The sequence below is a fragment of the Girardinichthys multiradiatus genome, chromosome 9, assembly GCF_021462225.1.
Source record: "Girardinichthys multiradiatus isolate DD_20200921_A chromosome 9, DD_fGirMul_XY1, whole genome shotgun sequence".
In the NCBI taxonomy this organism is placed as follows: Eukaryota; Metazoa; Chordata; class Actinopteri; order Cyprinodontiformes; family Goodeidae; genus Girardinichthys; species Girardinichthys multiradiatus.
Genome location: NC_061802.1, coordinates 10,296,894 through 10,317,691, shown reverse-complemented (window position 1 = coordinate 10,317,691; position 20,798 = coordinate 10,296,894). Strand labels below are relative to the sequence as shown.

General features: G+C 39.1%; 1 protein-coding gene across 1 annotated transcript in view; it reads left to right on the top strand.

Moving 5' to 3' along the window:
* The window catches only part of pla2g4ab (phospholipase A2, group IVAb (cytosolic, calcium-dependent)), a 42,904-nt gene extending 24,492 nt beyond the window's left edge, over positions 1-18,412 (top strand). The window contains exons 14-19 of the mRNA XM_047375444.1: positions 2,006-2,136; positions 3,844-3,946; positions 7,916-8,100; positions 8,176-8,365; positions 12,617-12,774; positions 15,165-18,412. Of these exons, the coding sequence (XP_047231400.1) occupies positions 2,006-2,136; positions 3,844-3,946; positions 7,916-8,100; positions 8,176-8,365; positions 12,617-12,774; positions 15,165-15,323 (926 nt within the window). The 3' untranslated portion in view covers positions 15,324-18,412. The remainder of the gene's footprint in view (positions 1-2,005; positions 2,137-3,843; positions 3,947-7,915; positions 8,101-8,175; positions 8,366-12,616; positions 12,775-15,164) is intronic.
* Positions 18,413-20,798: the final 2,386 nt, after the last annotated feature.

Genomic DNA, 20,798 nt, shown 5'->3' with positions numbered 1-20,798 from the left:
GCCGAATAATATTGCACGCCCCACTTTTCAGTTTTTTATTTGTTAAAAACGTTTGACACATCCAATAAATTTTATTCTACTTCACAATTATGTCCCACTTGTTGTTGATTCTTCACAAAATATTAGAATTTTATATCTTTATGTTTGAAGCCTGAAATGTGGCAAGAGGTTGAAAAGTTCAAGGGGGCCGAATACTTTCGCAAGGCACTGTACCCTGTGGTGACGGTTTGTTCATTGTGACAGCTAGTGTTAGGTTTTCCTCCTGACATTTTGCATGTAGGCCAAAAAGTTAAATTCTGGCCTCATCTGGCCAGAGCACATTCTTCCACATGTTTTCTATGTCACATGGCATAGCAAACTTTAAATTAGACTTCTTATGACTTTTACTCAGAGAGAAAACCAAGGGACATATTTTAATGAAATGTATGGAAAGCTCTCATCAGAATTAAAACAAATAAATAAATGTGTTTTTAGGATCTTACAATTTGACAAATAATGAAGAAAATCAACTTTAATCCAGTTTCCTTTTTTGAAATGTAAGAAATTATGACCCTGGAGCCTCAGGAGTGCAACACTTTGATGAGAAAGTAACATTTAAAAAGGTCATTTACATAGATGAGAACAGAAGAACCTTTATTTTACCCACAATAAACATATTTTCTCTGAGTTTAAGAACAACGTTTGTCAGATGGACTGAGTAGAAATTCAGATTAAGTTTTTTTTTTAATATCACAAAAGAAAACTTAGGTCCTTTGGTATTTCCAGAAAATGTTGCATATCTTTTATAAGTCTGTTGTGGAGAGTGTGATCTCCTTTGCCATCGGGTAGCAGCATCAGAGCCAGGGACCTAAAAAAGGTCAACAAGCTAATAAAGAAGGCTGGCTCTGTTCTGGGGACTACTCTGGAACCTCTGGAGATCATTGTGCAAAGAAGGATTCTTCATAAAATGAAGAACATTATGGAGAACCCTGAGCATTCTCTTCATGAGACTGTTGTACAACGACAGTGTCTTCAGTCAGAGGCTTCTTCAGATCTGCTGTAAGACAGACTTCTACAGGAGATCCTTCCTGCCCACAACCATCAACATCTACAACAACTCTTCTTGAAGAAGAAACATGGATAATATGAGCTACAACAACATTTAATTTACTTTTGGGATTAATTACGCAGTATTGGATTGAATTAAATTGGACAGAATTGACAAACGGTAAAGTTTGAATCCTTCAGGCTGAATCATTCAATAAGTAAATAAATAGGCGAAGAGCTAAGCAACCTCCCCACCACCCACCTCCTTCAAATGTGGACCTAAGCTTACGTCCCTGGTTGTGAGTAGTACCAAAATGGAGACAGGAGCTTGGGATGAGCATTGTAGAGGTTTAATAAAAAAACTGAAAATGTATAGAACAGGACATGGAGCACAGTCAAGTTAATGAAAAAAACCAGGGAAGAACAATGAGAACCAGCGAGTTTATACTGAGGGATGAGTGGAAAATAACACTGAATGCAGGTGAGTTCATCATCGGATTAGGAACAGCTGTGGAAGAGAGCAAACAGGCAGATTGAGTGAAGGTGAATAATTAACACAAAGGAAGATGAATGCGACATAAAGAGACTACGAACCAAGGGGAAAGAGACTATCACTGATCTAAGGAAAATAAATCCGAATGCACAAAGAAAAGAACACAAGAATAAAGTAAGAAACCAAGCACAAAGGAATGAACAAATGTGGCAACACCATTCTAACAATAATGAACATAGAGAAATAAACAAAATATGCAAGACCTTTTAAACAATAAGAAAGCTAATGCTGTGGTGTGGGATACAATGTTGTTTTGGTTAGATTCAGGAGATCCAGCAAAAAGCGTTTGAAAGACCTTGGAGGAAAGCAGTTCTTGTATATGAAATGTCAAATCTTTGTGTTTGTGTACTCTACCTTTCATAGATCTAAATTTTTTAATGATTTATTTGCACATGCAGTAATTTGTTGTGATATTTTGGTTTTTAGGTGGAACTGAAAACCAGGAAGCGGATGAGGAGTTTCACCGCACTGCTCAGGCCAGCTGGGTTCAGCGAATGTTCACTTCACTCTTTAGTGACTCTGCCCTGTTCAATACAAGAGAAGGTCGAGCTGGAAAGGTACAACTATACAGGTCCTTCTCAAAATATTAGCATATTGTGATAAAGTTCATTATTTTCCATAATGTCATGATGAAAATTTTACATTCATATATTTTAGATTCATTGCACACTAACTGAAATATTTCAGGTCTTTTATTGTCTTAATACGGATGATTTTGGCATACAGCTCATGAAAACCCAAAATTCCTATCTTACAAAATTAGCATATTTCATCCGACCAATAAAAGAAAAGTGTTTTTAATACAAAACATGTCAACTTTCAAATAATCATGTACAGTTATGCACTCAATACTTGGTCGGGAATCCTTTTGCAGAAATGACTGCTTCAATGCGGCGTGGCATGGAGGCAATCAGCCTGTGGCACTGCTGAGGTCTTATGGAGGCCCAAGATGCTTCGATAGCGGCCTTTAGCTCATCCAGAGTGTTGGGTCTTGAGTCTCTCAACGTTCTCTTCACAATATCCCACAGATTCTCTATGGGGTTCAGGTCAGGAGAGTTGGCAGGCCAATTGAGCACAGTGATACCATGGTCAGTAAACCATTTACCAGTGGTTTTGGCACTGTGAGCAGGTGCCAGGTCATGCTGAAAAATGAAATCTTCATCTCCATAAAGCTTTTCAGCAGATGGAAGCATGAAGTGCTCCAAAATCTCCTGATAGCTAGCTGCATTGACCCTGCCCTTGATAAAACACAGTGGACCAACACCAGCAGCTGACACGGCACCCCAGACCATCACTGACTGTGGGTACTTGACACTGGACTTCTGGCATTTTGGCATTTCCTTCTCCCCAGTCTTCCTCCAGACTCTGGCACCTTTATTTCCGAATGACATGCAGAATTTGCTTTCATCCGAAAAAAGTACTTTGGACCACTGAGCAACAGTCCAGTGCTGCTTCTCTGTAGCCCAGGTCAGACACTTCTGCCGCTGTTTCTGGTTCAAAAGTGGCTTGACCTGGGGAATGCGGCACCTGTAACCCATTTCCTGCACACGCCTGTGCACGGTGGCTCTGGATGTTTCTACTCCAGACTCAGTCCACTGCTTCCGCAGGTCCCCCAAGGTCTGGAATCGGCCCTTCTCCACAATCTTCCTCAGGGTCCGGTCACCTCTTCTCGTTGTGCAGCGTTTTCTGCCACACTTTTTCCTTCCCACAGACTTCCCACTGAAGTGCCTTGATACAGCACTCTGGGAACAGCCTATTCGTTCAGAAATTTCTTTCTGTGTCTTACCCTCTTGCTTGAGGGTGTTAATAGTGGCCTTCTGGACAGCAGTCAGGTCGGCAGTCTTACCCATGATTGGGATTTTGAGTGATGAACCAGGCTGGGAGTTTTAAAGGCCTCAGGAATCTTTTGCAGGTGTTTAGAGTTAACTTGTTGATTCAGATGATTAGGTTCATAGCTCGTTTAGAGACCCTTTTAATGATATGCTAATTTTGTGAGATAGGAATTTTGGGTTTTCATGAGCTGTATGCCAAAATCATCCGTATTAAGACAATAAAAGACCTGAAATATTTCAGTTAGTGTGCAATGAATCTAAAATATATGAATGTAAAATTTTCATCATGACATTATGGAAAATAATGAACTTTATCACAATATGCTAATATTTTGAGAAGGACCTGTATGAAAGTCAACACATTTTTCTACAGTCAAAACTAGGCCTGTCTGCGGTTTCATTGCGTCAAATCCCCTAATATCACATTACCAGGTGCATAACTTCATGTTGGGCCTGAAGCTGAACGCTGACATAACCTCTCCTGATACATTGTATTCTCAACCTACACCTGAAGAAGAAGTGGATGCTGTAACAGGTGAGAAAAAAATTATGATCCACTGTTTACTGTTCAACATGATATCAGCATCAATTCTGCGCCACTGAAGAAAATATGGGACAGGATCATTTTACACACTGTGGCTAGGATTCATCATACGTTTTTTTTTTCTTCTTTTATATAATTTCATCTTCTGTTGCAACCAGATTAATTAAGAACTATTTGAAATTAAATTGAAGTCTTGTAGGTTTTGTCCTATCTTGCTTTTGATCTCCCTGTTCACCGGAACATTGTTTTACTAACCAGAATATGCTTTTTTTCCTAATGCTTCACATGATGTCATATCTGAAGGTTAAATATCCACTAATATTACATTGTATTTTGACATGTCTGTGTGATAACTTTAGGCTACTAAACTTCATGCAGTTTTGGAAAAGTACCTTGCAAAATATTGATACCCATTGAACTTTCTTACATTGTGTCACATTACAGCCTCAAACGTCAATATATATATATTTTTTTTATCAAGATTTTATTTGATAGGCCAACACAGAATACTAAATATTTGGAATGTGGAAGAAAAACAATACATGGTTATGCTAAGTTTTCACAAGTAAAACTCTGAAAATCATGGTGTGCATTTTTTAACTCTGCAATGTTAAGAACCACATGTCGGGGGTGCGGTGTAGAGGGTGACACGGGAGTGGATTTTCTCTCCTGTCCCATCCCGCTCCCACAGAAAAATGTCTTGTCCCATCCCAATCCCAGGCCAGCATAACGAAAAAAATCCTGTCCCGTCCCACTCCTGGTAAATTGACTCCCACTCCCGTCCCGCTCCCATTTTTGTTTTCTTCATTTAGTCTTTTGGCAATTTCTTTGTTTGAAGGACCAGTTAGGTCCCTTTTTTTAGTTGTAGTAAAGGCCAGTTAAAGTAAAAAGAATAATAATGAAGAAATAATAAAATATTAAACAAGGAAACAGACCATGCCTATCTTAGTTGAATAAACAAAATGTACATAGTTGTATTTTACTTATTTATTAAATGACTGTTTCCTTTGAACAATGATATTACTTTTATGTTTCAAGTTGCTGAAACGAAGGAAAAATGCACCTAGTAAGAGAACTGTACTTGTTGAACAAAAGGCCAAAAAGGCATTACCTTCACAATTTAGAAACTGTACCTCAATGGTTCACAGCCCTGGTCCTCAGGGACCCCTTCTCTGCAAGTTTTAGATGTGTGTCTGCTCCAGAACACCTGATTCAAATTCTGACATGACCTCCTATACAGGCATCAAGAATGGAGGGTCAAACTGGACAAAATTAATACAATAAAATCATCATTAAGGTACCATTTATTTATTTAATACATCATTAGAAACAATAAATGTACCATTATATCATGAAATGGACTATAATGCAATTAAATATGCCACTGAATAATTAAGTATAATTTTAAAGACGACATGATGTAATTAGTGGTACACTTAATATTTAATGATGTATTAAATAAATTGTACATTTAATGGTACATTAAATTTTTTTCTATTTCACAACATATTTAATATCTTCCCTTGATGAAGCCTTTCTATACGGAGCCCTCGAGGGGACAAGGGGGGATTTTTCTCTTTTTTGTGCCCCCACGCAATAGTCTTTGCGTTATTTCGCAATACTTTGTGGGATAGTTTCCAAACCAGATAACTGCAAAAATGAAACAAACACTACACCCGTTTTGAGATTTATTGAGTTTTATTTTGAAATCAGCATTAAATAAAATTATCTTCAATCAGACTAAAAGACAGTTTTTATCCACAAGCTGTCAAACAAACTACTGAACAATAAAACTGCACGAAACCACATCTGTGACATTTTATTTGCTTATTACTGCTGCATGATGTGTACTTTTTTTTGTACGCCATTAGTGTTTTTGTTTTTATCGTGATTTGAACGGTTCTTCTTATCCTAAGCATTTTATCGCATTGTTTACTGCGTGTTAACCTGCATATGACAAATAAACCATATCAATCTCATATCAGTGTTTGTTTTATGAGCAGTTTATCATCTGTGCTGTTGCTCCAAAATGCCGAACGCAAAAGTAATACATTTCCCCATGTCCCCTCACGGGCTTCCGGACCTTACCTTTTAAATCTTTAGAGCACATGCAGCAATTTTGTTGGTCAGATGAGACTTGACACATGTTGGTACTTTTGGTTTGATGAATGAAGAGATGCAGGGCTGATTTAATCCAGAATCTGTCTTACAAGTGTCCCTTAATCACTGGTGAACTTGATTACAACTAAACACGTTTTACAAGCAGCAGACTGCGTGTTAAAACCGCTACATTCAACTCTCCTGAAGTTCGGTAATATTTGCGACTTTCCTGTCAGCTCTATGGGTTTAATAGATCCTTAAAGTCCTTATTTCTGACTTTACGTTACAAATCCAATTTTACCACGTCCAGTTCTCCACCTGCGTTTGTTCCCTCCATCCTGAACGCAGGTGGAAAACATCGATCAGAAGCACTGTTGGCTTGTGGGTCGTGTAGTTCGTTTGACTCACATTATAGAATAGGCTTCTTGGAAAAAAACTACACAATGGCGGCGTCGATCCAAGTTTTTTTTTCTTAAAGTTGTCATTTCCAAAGACAATTGATCCTAGTTTATTTTCCCACCTATTGGTTAGCTCCCGCTCCCGTTCATTTTTTATCCTGTACCGTCCCAATCACGGGATCTTTACTGATGCTGTCTCCCGTCCCGCGGGTTTCCCGTGGGAATCCCGTGACCCGTGGGACTCCCGAAAAAATTTCAGCCTCTAGTGCGGTGCAGTGTTTAGCTATAGAGCTCTGCAGACCCACAACTAGGCAAATGGATCAATTTTCAAGTCTCAAGCTACAAAGGGGAGTGGTGGTCTAGTGGTTAGAGTGGTTTGCGTTCCGGAGGGGACACAAGGGGCCAGGTTCCAGTCCCACAGATAGCCACTCTGGGTCCCTGAGCAAGACCCTTAGCCCCAGAATGCTCCCGGGGCGCCGCGCAATGGCAGCCCACTGCTCCCTATAAGAGATGGGTTAAATGCACAGGACAAATTTTGTTGTAATGTACATGTGCAATGACCAATAAAGATGATGATTAAATTCTCCAAGTTTTGACTTTCATAACTAGGCCAGTCTAACATATAAATATTCTTTGATCTACCGTTCCATTACAGCTCTGGCTGTGTGTTTAGGGTCATCGTCCTGCTAGAATATGAACCTCTTTACCATGGGGACAGTGTGTTCAGGGTGATGTACAGTCTTAATTTTTCCGTCGCACAAAGTGTTTTGCATTTTGGCCATTCTATTCTCCAATAGATTTTCAATTTTTTGGAGTGCTCAACGATAGTTGTCTTGTCAACAGATTCTCCCACCTGAGCTGTGGATCTCTGCAGCTCCACCTGAGTTACCAAGGCCATCATGTTTGTGTGTCAAATAATGTCCAGCACAATAAATCAGTTTCTGGTTGTAAAATAATACAATGTGGAAAAATTCATGGGGAATGAAGACTTTTGTGAACATTGGATTAGGTTATATCTTCTCATCCATTATTTTGCTCAGCTGAATCAAAATTGAAAACCATTTGGCTGAACAATGACACAAATTAGGAAATGTAGACCAAATCTATGATGTTGTGGGTCATGACCCGGTGTATGTAGGTGACAAGTTGGGACGGGCAAAGCCAACCAGTAAACATGATGTCATTTCTCTAAATCTAGAGGTTTACTCAACTTTGTTTATGGGAGCTCCCTGGTCTGGAGCTTGAACTAGAACTGCACAGTTGTGCAGTCTTATTCTGTAGGTTTATTGTGGTTCATGTTTTGTTTAATCACCTTATATAGTTGGTGAATACTCAAATTACTCTGTGATGATTTCAAATGTTGTCATTTCCTTCTTTCAATGAAAATGATGGTAGAATGACACATGCATGAGTTAGATGGAATAAAATTGTGGATTTGTTGTATTCTGTTTGTTTTTATTAGATCCAGATGAGTTTGATCGCATTTACGAACCTCTGGACGTGAAGAGTAAGAAGATCCATGTAGTAGACAGCGGCCTGACCTACAACCTTCCCTATCCTCTCATCCTGCGGCCTCAGCGCACCGTTGATTTGATCATCTCATTTGATTTTTCTGCTCGACCGAGCGACTCCAGTCCTCCATTTAAGGTTTGAAAACTCTTAATCCATTGAAAGCAAAAATCAATAACAACATTATTCAATTTGTAAAAAATATTCCCACAGGAGCTACTGTTAGCAGAAAAGTGGGCCCGAATGAACAAGCTCCCGTTCCCTAAGATTGACCCTAAAGTGTTTGATCGTGAAGGTCTGAAGGAATGCTACGTCTTCAAACCCAGGAAGGGGGAGAAGAACTGCCCAACTGTGATCCACTTTGTCTTGGTCAACATTAACTTCAGGAAATTCAAAGCACCCGGTGAGTATGTACATACAGGGGTTGGATAATGAAACTGAAACACCTGGTTTTAGACCACAATAATTTATTAGTATGGTGTAGGGCCTCCTTTTGCGGCCAATACAGCATCAGTTCGTCTTGGGAATGACATATACAAGTCCTGCACAGTGGTCAGAGGGATTTTAAGCCATTCTTCTTGCAGGATAGTGTCCAGGTCACTATGTGATACTGGTGGAGGAAAACGTTTCCTGACTCGTTCCTCCAAAACACCCCAAAGTGGCTCAATAATATTTAGATGTGGTGACTGTGCAGACCATGGGAGATGTTCAACTTCACTTTCATGTTCATCAAACCAATCTTTCACCAGTCTTGCTTTGTGTATTGGTGCATTGTCATCCTGATACACGGCACCGCCTTCAGGATACAATGTTTGAACCATTGGATGCACATGGTCCTCAAGAATGGTTCGGTAGTCCTTGGCAGTGATGCGCCCATCTAGCACAAGTATTGGGCCAAGGGAATGCCATGATATGGCAGCCCAAACCATCACTGATCCACCCCCATGCTTCACTCTGGGCATGCAACAGTCTGGGTGGTACGCTTCTTTGTGGCTTCTCCACACCGTAACTCTCCCGGATGTGGGGAAAACAGTAAAGGTGGACTCATCAGAGAACAATACATGTTTCACATTGTCCACAGCCCACGATTTGCGCTCCTTGCACCATTGAAACCGACGTTTGGCATTGGCATGAGTGACCAAAGGTTTGGCTATAGGAGCCCGGCCGTGTATATTGACCTTGTGGAGCTCCCGACGGACAGTTCTGGGGGAAACAGGAGAGTTGAGGTGCACATTTAATTCTGCCGTGATTTGGGCAGCCGTGGTTTTATGTTTTTTGGATACAATCCGGGTTAGCACCCAAACATCCCTTTCAGACAGCTTCCTCTTGCGTCCACAGTTAATCCTGTTGGATGTGGTTCGTCCTTCTTGGTGGTATGCTGACATTACCCTGGATACCGTGGTTCTTGATACATCACAAAGACTTGCTGTCTTGGTCACAAGACGTGCACCAACAATTTGTCCTCTTTTGAACTCTGGTATGTCACCCATAATGTTGTGTGCATTTCAATATTTTGAGCAAAACTGTGCTCTTACCCTGCTAATTGAACCTTCACACTCTGCTCTTACTGGTGCAATGTGTAATCAATGAAGACTGGCTACCAGGCTGGTCCAATTTAGCCATGAAACCTCCCACACTAAAATGACTGGTGTTTCAGTTTCATTGTCCAACCCCTGTGTATAGAAACATTCCCAATGCAGGACAGGCTAATGTTCCAAGGCTCTACATATTTTCATAATTATGCTTCTTTATATTACAATAAAGTGCATTGTATCTGTATTTAGGTTTTTTTGTTATTAGACACAACTTTTTTGTCTGTGTGGACATACCTGATATGTTTTATACAGAGACTTCTGTCTTCATCAGAGGGGCCACTAGATGGTGTCAAAATCAGCTGATGTTCAGGACAGGACAGAAGAAGAAAAATACATCCACAATCACTTACCAGATGCCAATACCGGCTATGGGCATTAAAAAAACGTACAAAAACAAGTAGAACAGAGAAGGTATGAGCAAATAACAAAAAAGAAACTGGGGACAACAGAAAGCAAAGGGACGGACATTTACATTATTATACATCAGGGGCGTCACTGAACCCATTCCTAGGACTACGAATAAACATCACATCAGCACAATCATCAAACCACAAAAAAACATTTATAGGAGTAACAGGACAAGGACACAAGGACAAAAAAGTATCAAAAAGAATGTGAAATAGAAACAGAAAAAGACACGATCAGGAAAAGAACAGGCATAACAGGAAAATTTTAAATTAGCGATAGCGGACCACTGCAAACGGGAAAAAACACATTATGGACTGGGAAATGGGTCAAAATCATCTGTGGGGAAAACAACAGACATCCGCATTGGAAGCAGTGGAGATTAGAGCCAACACAGCTATGCACCAGAACTAGGGGGCCTTCCAGCGTTCCTACACCTGAAATGACATCCTCCAGCAATTAGACAGCAGCAGGAGGGGGTGTCGGCCTGTCATTTTATTGACAGGTTGACACCTCTGAGTTAGACAGAGGTCTCTGTCAAAATATGTCCGGTATGTAATCAGAGACCAAAAATTTGTGCGTCTAACAAAAGTGTTCGGTAAGCATGGAAAAAAAAAATAGGTCAAATTTGTTTGTATTTCCAACTTTTTTGCTGTCCATCCATCCATCCATCCATCCATCCATCCATCCTTCCATTTAATCTATAATTAAAGCCTGACCAATGTAAAAATAGCTGCTAACCATTCAGAGTAATCCTTTGTATTTATACCACAAAAGGGGTTAAAAAATACAGAAAATCCTGGAAAACTAGGTACTTTGACATAAAAAATGTATTGGAGCCCTGGGAATTTCACCTAAGGATAATCAGTTAGCAGCAGAATATACTTCATGTTTTTCCATTTATCTGAGGGCCCCAAAAAGCAACCATCTATTGAAGGTCATATGAGTTTGTAGGAGGAAATGGTGTGGGCTGCCTATTTTTACACACATGTAAAAGTGAACCACGGTGTGTTCAGAGTTTTTATGGCTCATTTGCATGAAATATGGTTCCTGAAGGATCCAGGTGCTGCTGGGGAACCCTTTAGTGCAGAGGGCAGTGTGTATAAACAAGCCATACATCAGGAGCCATGCAAAGACACAGAATCCCCTCCTTTCCACTGGTGTATTTTTACATTCTCTTGGTCAGCTGCCCACCTACTTCCACAGCCTGTTTATACATGACACATAAGGGTTTTTTGCACTACACCCAAGAAGACATCTGATGAAATGAAACTGTAAATGGACTTCCGCTGTTCGCAGTATCTCAGCGGTGCCCTTTAATCTGCATGTGGGATTTTATGCATATCCTTATGCAATAAAACCACATTTTTGAACCCAAATAGTTTGTCAGAAGTGGCAGCATATTCATTGCGACAAATTTCATCAATATTTTAAGTTATTCATTCACCGAAGATGATCCAGATGCTTTTCTTTTATCTGTTTCTACAGAGTAAAAACATTTTGTCCCAACTGAAATTTTTTCAGGACAGATAAGAAAGCTAATATAATGCTCTGACCACACCTCACCTAAAATGGAGATGAAGTAGCTTTATTATTTATTTCTAAATCTGACTCAACACATACAGCAACAGTTTTCAGTAAATTCGGGTCTTACTCCTGAAATGGTTTCATCTTGAGCATTTAGCTAAAATGCTAGACTAATTGCCCTGCGATGGACTGGCGATCTATCCAGGATGTACCCTGCCTCTCGCCCATAGACTGCTGGAGATAGGCACCAGCTCCCCCGCGACCCACTATGGAATAAGCGGTAGAAAATGACTGACTGACTGGCTAGACTAATGTTAGGATGCATACAATTTGGCTTTTAAAATGTGAACTCTGTTATAAGTGTGCAGATTATATTTTAATAAATGAAGTTGTTCTGCTTCATGAAGTTGGCAGTTTGCTTTAAATGTTTGCTTTGAAACATGTGAACTCACTTCTGTCCTTCACTGAATGTTGTCAATTCAAATTATTTAAAAGGACCAAGAGCTGCAGCAGCCAACACAGTTTCACTGTGAACCCTATTGTGATGGGTGACAAATGTTTAGATTTTTGGGTAAAACTGGGATTTGTTAGATCAACATAGGGCCTAAAGACAATTTTGTAAGCTTTATTCATATCAAAATAGGCTGTGACTGTTTGACCAAAAACAACTGAGTTCAGTTTTGTCACTGACTCTGTCATTATCATTTATAAATGTATATCTTAAATATTTTGTGTCCAGTTTTATTTCTGTTGTTATGTTGATATGTTGCAATGATTTTTGGTTAAAAAGAAAAGGAAATAAATTGTCTACCTTGATGTAAAGTTTAATGCAAGGTATAGATTAAACGATAATTATTTCTTAGCTAAATTAACTATTGTATCATTATGAAAAAGTTTTTTGTATAGGGATAAAAGTGTAAATGTGTATATTATTTTAAAGTATGAAGTAAACAATAACTGCTAAAAAGACTCAGGAGAATTTTAGAACATAACTGAATATAGTGAATAACGGTTCCAGCCTAATCCAATATATACGTATTTACGCACTGCTGAAATTGTTTTCATCTCAGTGGAAGAACCCATTTATTTATTTTACTTTCCGTTCCTGTTTGGTGATTTCCCCACAGGGGTTGCCAGAGAGACTGAGAAGGAGAAGGAACTGGCAGATTTTGACATCTTTGATGACCCGGAGTCACCATTTTCCACATTCAACTTCCAGTACTCCAATGAAGCTTTCACCCGGCTTCATGACCTGATGGAGTTCAACACCCTAAACAACCTTGAGGTCAGTTTGGTGATGTTGCAAGACTGATACAAATGAAGTTTCTTCAGCAGGAACAGATTATGATGTCTGCAGTAAATCTTGCCGTGTGTACAACTCAAGGTCATAAAGGGATTGGAGAGTGATTCATTCGAACTGCTTACATAGACCAACAAATTCCTGTTCAGGTCCTTAGCTATTAGCTTTTATCTATCTTTATTTTAAGCTCTCCACAAGGAAGTTTTGGATTTGTGAATATTTTATTAGGCAACATCAAAAATTTTCAGAACGCCCAAGTAAACCTGGATCGTGCAAGTTTTCACTTGTTTGTCATTGGTAAGTCTGCTTACTTGCTGACTTGGTGTGAGTCACTTCCATGGAGATTAATGAGTCATGTTTGAAACCAGAGATTTTATTTCACCTGACAGTTAAATAAAGGAATTTTCCCTGGTAGGAGTCATATTTTTCTACCAACATTATTTTGTTGGAATGGAGTGGAATGAATGTGAGCATGTTTATGAATGCCTGATGTCACGGTTGCATGTATTTTATGCAAGGAATGACCTGACAAGAAAACTTGAAGAATGCTGCTTTCCTCATTGGTACCAATATGTAATTTGCTTTGGCTTGTTTTATGGAAAGTGAAGGTAAAATATATTTTCCCACTAATAAAATTGTACATATAAAAACAAATAAATATATATTCTTCAACTAGGGCTTTATCTTTGTTTACTTAACAAAAACTGAATTGAAATGGAAAACGCAATGTGAAAAATGGAAATAATTCCCAGGATTCAGTTGCTTGTGACTTATTTAGAATATTTCTAAATATATTCATTTTTAACATGGCCGTTGAGAATTTCATTACAACACATTGCCTCTTTTTATTTAATCCTTGCTGCTTTCTATAGGACCATTCACCTGTTGCATGACCCAACCTTTACTTGTTGGCTTCGTATTTAATTTTAGAGCACTTTGGTATAGAGGAGGTCATGCTTGACAGTTGGGAAGGTGTGTCCTTATATGCTGTGTTTGGATTTTGACCGGAAGTGGTGCTGTGCATTACAACCAAACATGTCTTGTGGTTTATTCAGACACAGGTTTATAATCACAAGCCATGGCGCTATTCACTTTTAAAAGACAATGTTTTCTCTTGGTAATCCCTCCAAATGACCCATACTTGTTCAAGCTTGGCTAATCATATAGTTACCGACTAACATTTTAACTGGGTCCTTAAATGTCTTAAATTTCTTTATGCAATTGCTCGAACCAGCCTCAGAATAAACTGGGTGAAACATCCACTGCTGGAAAGCTTTATTTTTTCCATTTTATATTATTTTATTTAACCAGGACATCCCTTGAAATTAACATCTCTGTGTTAATGTCAAAACGCACACTGTTAAAATTAAAATAAGTCAGTCAAGTGAATGTGATACAGTTATTTAACTCTCTTAGAGAGAATAAAGCAGTAAGGTTTTGTATACTTCGAAAACACAGTTTATGCCAAGTTAAAAAGTACTCTTTGTACTCTAAACAGCAGACAAGTCGAAGATCAAACTCATGGAAATGTTTAGGATGTGTTAAGAATGTTTACCCAGCTTTTCTTTGTACATACAAAAATATCTTGACTGTTGCTGTCAATTTAAAGTACACAGCAACGCGTACTTCTTAATGAGAGAACTGTCATAAACAGAATCTAAACCCCAAGGTTTGAGTAGAAGCAGCATGTTAATTAAAATGCCAACACATTGAACAACCTTCGAAACCACAGCCAACAACTTTTTGACTAAGTAATAAATTAGGACAGGTCCATTTTTGAGAATGATCCTGTCTACCCCTCAACTGTTTTACTAAATACTCTCTAGGATCATGCTCTCTGAATATGCCTTGCAGCAAGAAGGTCCTGGGTTCAACTCCCGATCGGGGGTCTTTCTGCATGGAGTTTGCATGTTCTCCCCTTGCATGCGTGGGTTCTCACCGGGTACTCCGGCTTCCTCCCACAGTCCAAAGACATGCCTGTTAGGTTAATTGGTCTCTTTACATTGACCTTAGGTGTGTGAATGAGTGTTTTGCATGGTTGTTTGTGTGTTGCCCTGCGATGGACTGGCGACCTGTCCAGGGTGTATCCTGCCTCTCGCCCATAGACTGCTGGAGATAGACACCAGCTTCCCCGCGACACACTGTGGAAGAAGCGGTAGAAAATGACTGACTGACTAACTGCACGTGTGGCAAAAAGTAGTCCTTTTCTCTTAATGTTACAGAGTTAGTCAGTTGTATGCAGAGATGAAACCGTATTTAAATGCAAAATAAATAAATAAAAGTTAAAGTATTCAAAGTTTTATTTCATAAAACTGCTTTTATTTTAGGCATCTTTGAATATGAATGTAATTCTTGTATTTGTGTTCTTGTTGTAGGTTATTAAAGAGGCCATTAAGGACTGCATTGTGGCACGGAAAGAGAGTCCCTCAGGCCTCTCCCTTCCGTTTTCCCTCAGCGAGATCCCTAAAAGGAAGTTTTCCAAAAGAGAACCTGACTCAAAACCCTGGATCAACCTTGGAAAGGACCACCAATAGTTTCAGGATAAGACTTTGGATAAACAGACTTTTTGTAGTTTTGGTGATTTGGCCTTAAAGTTGAGTATTTTACTTAATGGAAATGCTCATATCCTGATCTACAGGATAATTTGATGCAACTTGAAGATAAGAGTTGAAAGAAGTGCCACTTTGTATGGAACCTCACTAGTAAAAGCCTTATGGCTGCACTCCCTTGCAAAAGCATTATCATCTGGTTTTATGTTCACACTTCATTTCTGGAGAAGACAAGCAGATGATAATTACCACCTGACTGCAATGTTTTATTGCAATTGCAATCAACACAATGTTGTTAGGGAAACCCTTTCCTTTATTTTATTGTCCCCTGAGGATCCTGAACCATGCTTCCTCTTAGTTCTTGACTCGTCTTTGTCAAATCTTTTCACCTTTGTTGCATTTGTGATGCGTCTTTTTGACTCATTGGCATCTTTCCAGAGAACTTGTTTGGCCTTGTGTTGCTTGTATATTCTGCTGACAATTGTTCCTTAAGAAGCCTCATTTGTGGTTTCCCATTTTTGTGGGATGAACTCTTTTCGAACTGAATCTGTGGCTACAGTGCACCTTTTTTTCTTTTTTTACATTTTCCATTACATTGCCTGTCTTAACATGTAATTGTGGTAAAAAAAAAAAAACATGGATGGGGAGCTCATAATTTTTGTTTGTGTTTGATGGAACACGCAACCTGCACCCCCTCTGGATATTTCAAACATCTAAAGGATGTTTACCCACCTATGGAGCGGGAGCACTCCCTACTGCCTCGAAGGGAGTGCCAAATTAAATCCACCATCCTGGAATAAACAAAACCCGTTGCCACAGTAACAGCTGTTCATTTTCTTCCTTTAACATATCTTTGTCTCAGCATCGGGGTGAAGGCATGTTTATTTCCCTGACCAGTATGGTTTAAAGATACAGACACAGGCTGATTTTCCTTGACCATCACTCGCTCCCAAAAACACTGTGCTGCCGGACTCTTTAAACTTTGGAGCCAAGGCTGGGTGGAGCGGTGTATGCCATTACAAGCCCTGATCACATCTTTTAGAACGACGACCCTCTATCTCAACAGCACCGGGTGGAATTTTACACACTACACCTACACCTGCAGCAGTAAAGCCCTGGAATCTGACACACTACCCTTAATGCCTGCAGAGGCCTGAAAAGCTGCACACACAGAGGGGAGCCATTTTCCACTGAAGCACTTCCGAGCTCTCCGCCCTCATGTGTCACCCTGGCCGTTTGGAAACAAACTGAGACGACACAGAAAGGGTTGAGTCACGCTTCAGGGATGCATGATCAGGCAATGTTTGTTTCAAATTTTGGTTGTAGCCATTTTGTGTATTTCCTTTAGTTTATTTATGTTTTTAAAAGTAGTGGTAATCCTGTGTTTTAATTAATTAATTACTAAATCATCGATTCACTTTCTCATGTAGACCTTTCCTAGGTCTAGAGAGTGTTTATCAGTAGGCGTTTCATGTGATAGACCAACATAAAGTAGCATGGTGAAATCAAAGAAAACTTTATAAACTGTGCTATGTATTTTAATTCACCTCACCTGATTTAATACTTATTAGAACCACCCATTGCTGTAATTACAGCTTCAAATCTTTTGGTGTTTTCTTCTATTAACTTTGATCAACTTTGCATACCTAGAGACAAAACTTTTTTTCAGTTCTTTGGAAAATTGCTCAAATTGAATTGAGAGTATCTGTCAAAATCCGTTTTCAAATCTTGCTCCAGATTCTCAGTTAGCTTCAGATCTGGACTCTGACTAGACCATTCTACGACATGAATATACATCGATCTAAGTATGAGCTTGAGCTCTGGCTGTATGTGTAGGGTCGTTGTCCTGCTAGAAGATGAACCTTTTATTACTACTAATTAGGTAACTTCAGTTAAGCTGGATATTATTTAGAGGTATCGAAATAAGGGAGCTGAATACATTTGTATACATACAGACTTTTAATTTTAAGTTTTGTTTTTTTTTTCACAATTTTGCACTGCATTGTGTTAGTCTATCACAGAATGTTCCAATAAAATACATTGAGGTTTGTCTTGTAATGTGACAAAATACTTTTGCAAGGCCCTACAAATCATGTACAGCTTTTGCAGTGCAGAGACTGGAACTTGAAATTCATCCAAAATTCAGATATGTTCATAGGTAATTACTAGAGTGAGCCCACAGTCTCCTACTGGTAGCTTTTTATCCACAATAACCCTTTGAGCGTTTTATACTGGAAACTTAATTATTAATTTGTGTATTTATCTTGTAACTACAGAGAGCTACACTGAGATTATTTTAGACTAATTTAGACTATTCAATGGCCATAAATATTTATGAAAATATATTTATGCTCAGTATTTCTTGTTAATAAACACCAGATAGAAAATCATGACAGTTGAGTAAAAACTATCACATAAATGAATATTTTAATCTCAATATTTCTATTTTGCCTTATTTTAAACAAAAATCTCTGGCTTTTTTCAGTGCTGCCTTATCTGCCCTAAAGAAAGTGAATAGGGGTAATTCCTCAATGTAATATGTTGGGTTTTAAACAAGCAATGATAAATTTGAGGACATTTTCTGAACTTTTAATATTAATTATATAAACATTTTCTGTCTGCTTAAAAGTTGCACTTAAAGCAGGATTTCAATGAGTGTTGTGACTTTGTGTTTTTAAAAGTTTTATTGTAATATTTTTTGACAACATCACAAGCTGAAAGGTCAGTTCTTTAATTTGGGATATGCACATTTATACTCTTGTGATCATTAAGCTGTATTTTAACTGGCAAAGCATGACATGTTTAACTGTTGTGTTTGTGTTAAAAGGACAGTAAAAAAGTATGCAAGTTTAATGTATGCTTATGTTTTCTGTTAAAATATTTGAAATCCGTGAGGATCCTGGTGAAATTACACAACTTACACAACTTGCAGATGTGTTCAGGTACCTTTGTTTCCTTTTGGGTCACTGAATTAACCTGTACAGTCCTGTGGTTTAACAGATACTTAGATTGGGCTTTTAACTACATAAAGCTCTGTGTATGTACTGGATTTAAATAAAATTTCTGCACTTCAAGTCATTAGAGTTCATAATCTGTTTTGATGGATTTTTATCCTCCACGGGGATCCTATTTCTAAACCTCTCCCCTAGTTACAACCTTTCTTGTTGCTTGAATAAAAGCATAGAAAAAGACAGATGCTATGTTCTGAGCTTGAGGAGTTCATACTTGACACAAAATTCAGTCAGTCTAAAAGTAATGTTTATTTGATTTTATTATCCCTGAGGAGGGTAAACACCAAATATAAATCTCGTTTTACTTTCAAAGCAAAGATCTCAACAAAATGCACATTTTAATTAAGGAAAAAGTTAGGAAACCATATTACTTAACAGCTAGGGTTACATACCCCCTGTGTCGGATATCACTTTTAAGAGATTCTCACTGTAGTCGTCTACAAGTCTCTGACAACAGTCTGAGATTGTTTGCCCCACTCATGTTAAAGTCTGAGGTATTTGAGAGGTCTCTTGTATGTACAGGTCCTTCTCAAAATATTAGCATATTGTGGTAAAGTTCATTATCTTCCATAATGTCATGATGAAAATTTAACATTCATATATTTTAGATTCATTGCACACTAACTGAAATATTTCAGGTCTTTTATTGTCTTAATATGGATGATTGTGGCATACAGCTCATGAAAACCCAAAATTCCTATCTCACAAAATTAGCATATTTCATCCAACCAATAAAAGAAAAGTGTTTTTAATACAAAAAACGTCAACCTTCAAATAATCATGTACAGTTATGCACTCAATACTTGGTCGGGAATCCTTTGGCAGAAATGACTGCTTCAATGCGGCGTGGCATGGAGGCAATCAGCCTGTGGCACTGCTGAGGTCTTATGGAGGCCCAGGATGCTTCGATAGCGGCCTTTAGCTCATCCAGAGTGTTGGGTCTTGAGTCTCTCAACGTTCTCTTCACAATATCCCACAGATTCTCTATGGGGTTCAGGTCAGGAGAGTTGACAGGCCAATTGAGCACAGTGATACCATGGTCAGTAAACCATTTACCAGTGGTTTTGGCACTGTGAGCAGGTGCCAGGTTGTGCTGAAAAATGAAATCTTCATCTCCATAAAGCTTTTCAGCAGATGGAAGCATGAAGTGCTCCAAAATCTCCTGATAGCTAGCTGCATTGACCCTGCCCTTGATAAAACACAGTGGACCAACACCAGCAGCTGACACGGCACCCCAGACCATCACTGACTGTGGGTACTTGACACTGGACTTCTGGCATTTTGGCATTTCCTTCTCCCCAGTCTTCCTCCAGACTCTGGCACCTTGATTTCCGAATGACATGCAGAATTTGCTTTCATCCGAAAAAAGTACTTTGGACCATTGAGCAACAGTCCAGTGCTGCTTCTCTGTAGCCCAGGTCAGGTGCTTCTGCCGCTGTTTCTGGTTCAAAAGTGGCTTGACCTGGGGAATGCGGCACCTGTAGCCCATTTCCTGCACACGCCTGTGCACGGTGGCTCTGGATGTTTCTATTCCAGACTCAGTCCACTGCTTCCGCAGGTCCCCCAAGGTCTGGAATCGGCCCTTCTCCACAATCTTCCTCAGGGTCCGGTCACCTCTTCTCGTTGTGCAGCGTTTTCTGCCACACTTTTTCCTTCCCACAGACTTCCCAATGAGGTGCCTTGATACAGCACTCTGGGAACAGCCTATTCGTACAGAAATTTCTTTCTGTGTCTTACCCTCTTGCTTGAGGGTGTCAATAGTGGCCTTCTGGACAGCAGTCAGGTCGGCAGTCTTACCCATGATTGAAGTTTTGAGTGATGAACCAGGCTGGGAGTTTTAAAGGCCTCAGGAATCTTTTGCAGGTGTTTAGAGTTAACTCGTTGATTCAGATGATTAGGTTCATAGCTCGTTTAGAGACCCTTTTAATGATATGCTAATTTTGTAATATAGGAATTTTGGGTTTTCATGAGCTGTATGCCAAAATCATCCGTATTAAGACAATAAAAGACCTGAAATATTTCAGTTAGTGTGCAATGAATCTAAAATACATGAATGTTAAATTTTCATCATTACATTATGGAAAATAATGAACTTTATCACAATATGCTAATATTTTGAGAAGGACCTGTATGTCATACCACTGGATCACAATGAGATTGAGATCTGGGCTTTGACTTGGCCTGGGACTTTCCATATCTTAATGTTCAGACAGTCCTTGATGGGGATTACTGGTATGTTTTGGGTCATTGTCATGTTGCAGAGTCCAGTACAGCTTCAGCTGTAATGTTTTTATAGATGGTCTCACATTTTCTTCAAGCACCCTCTGCTACATGGTAGAATTCATGGTGGAGTCTGAGGGTGAGCTGGCCAGGTCCTGCTCCAGCAAAGCAATCCCAAACCATGATACTTCCACCTCCATGCTCACCGTTTGGTATAAAGTTGTTTTCC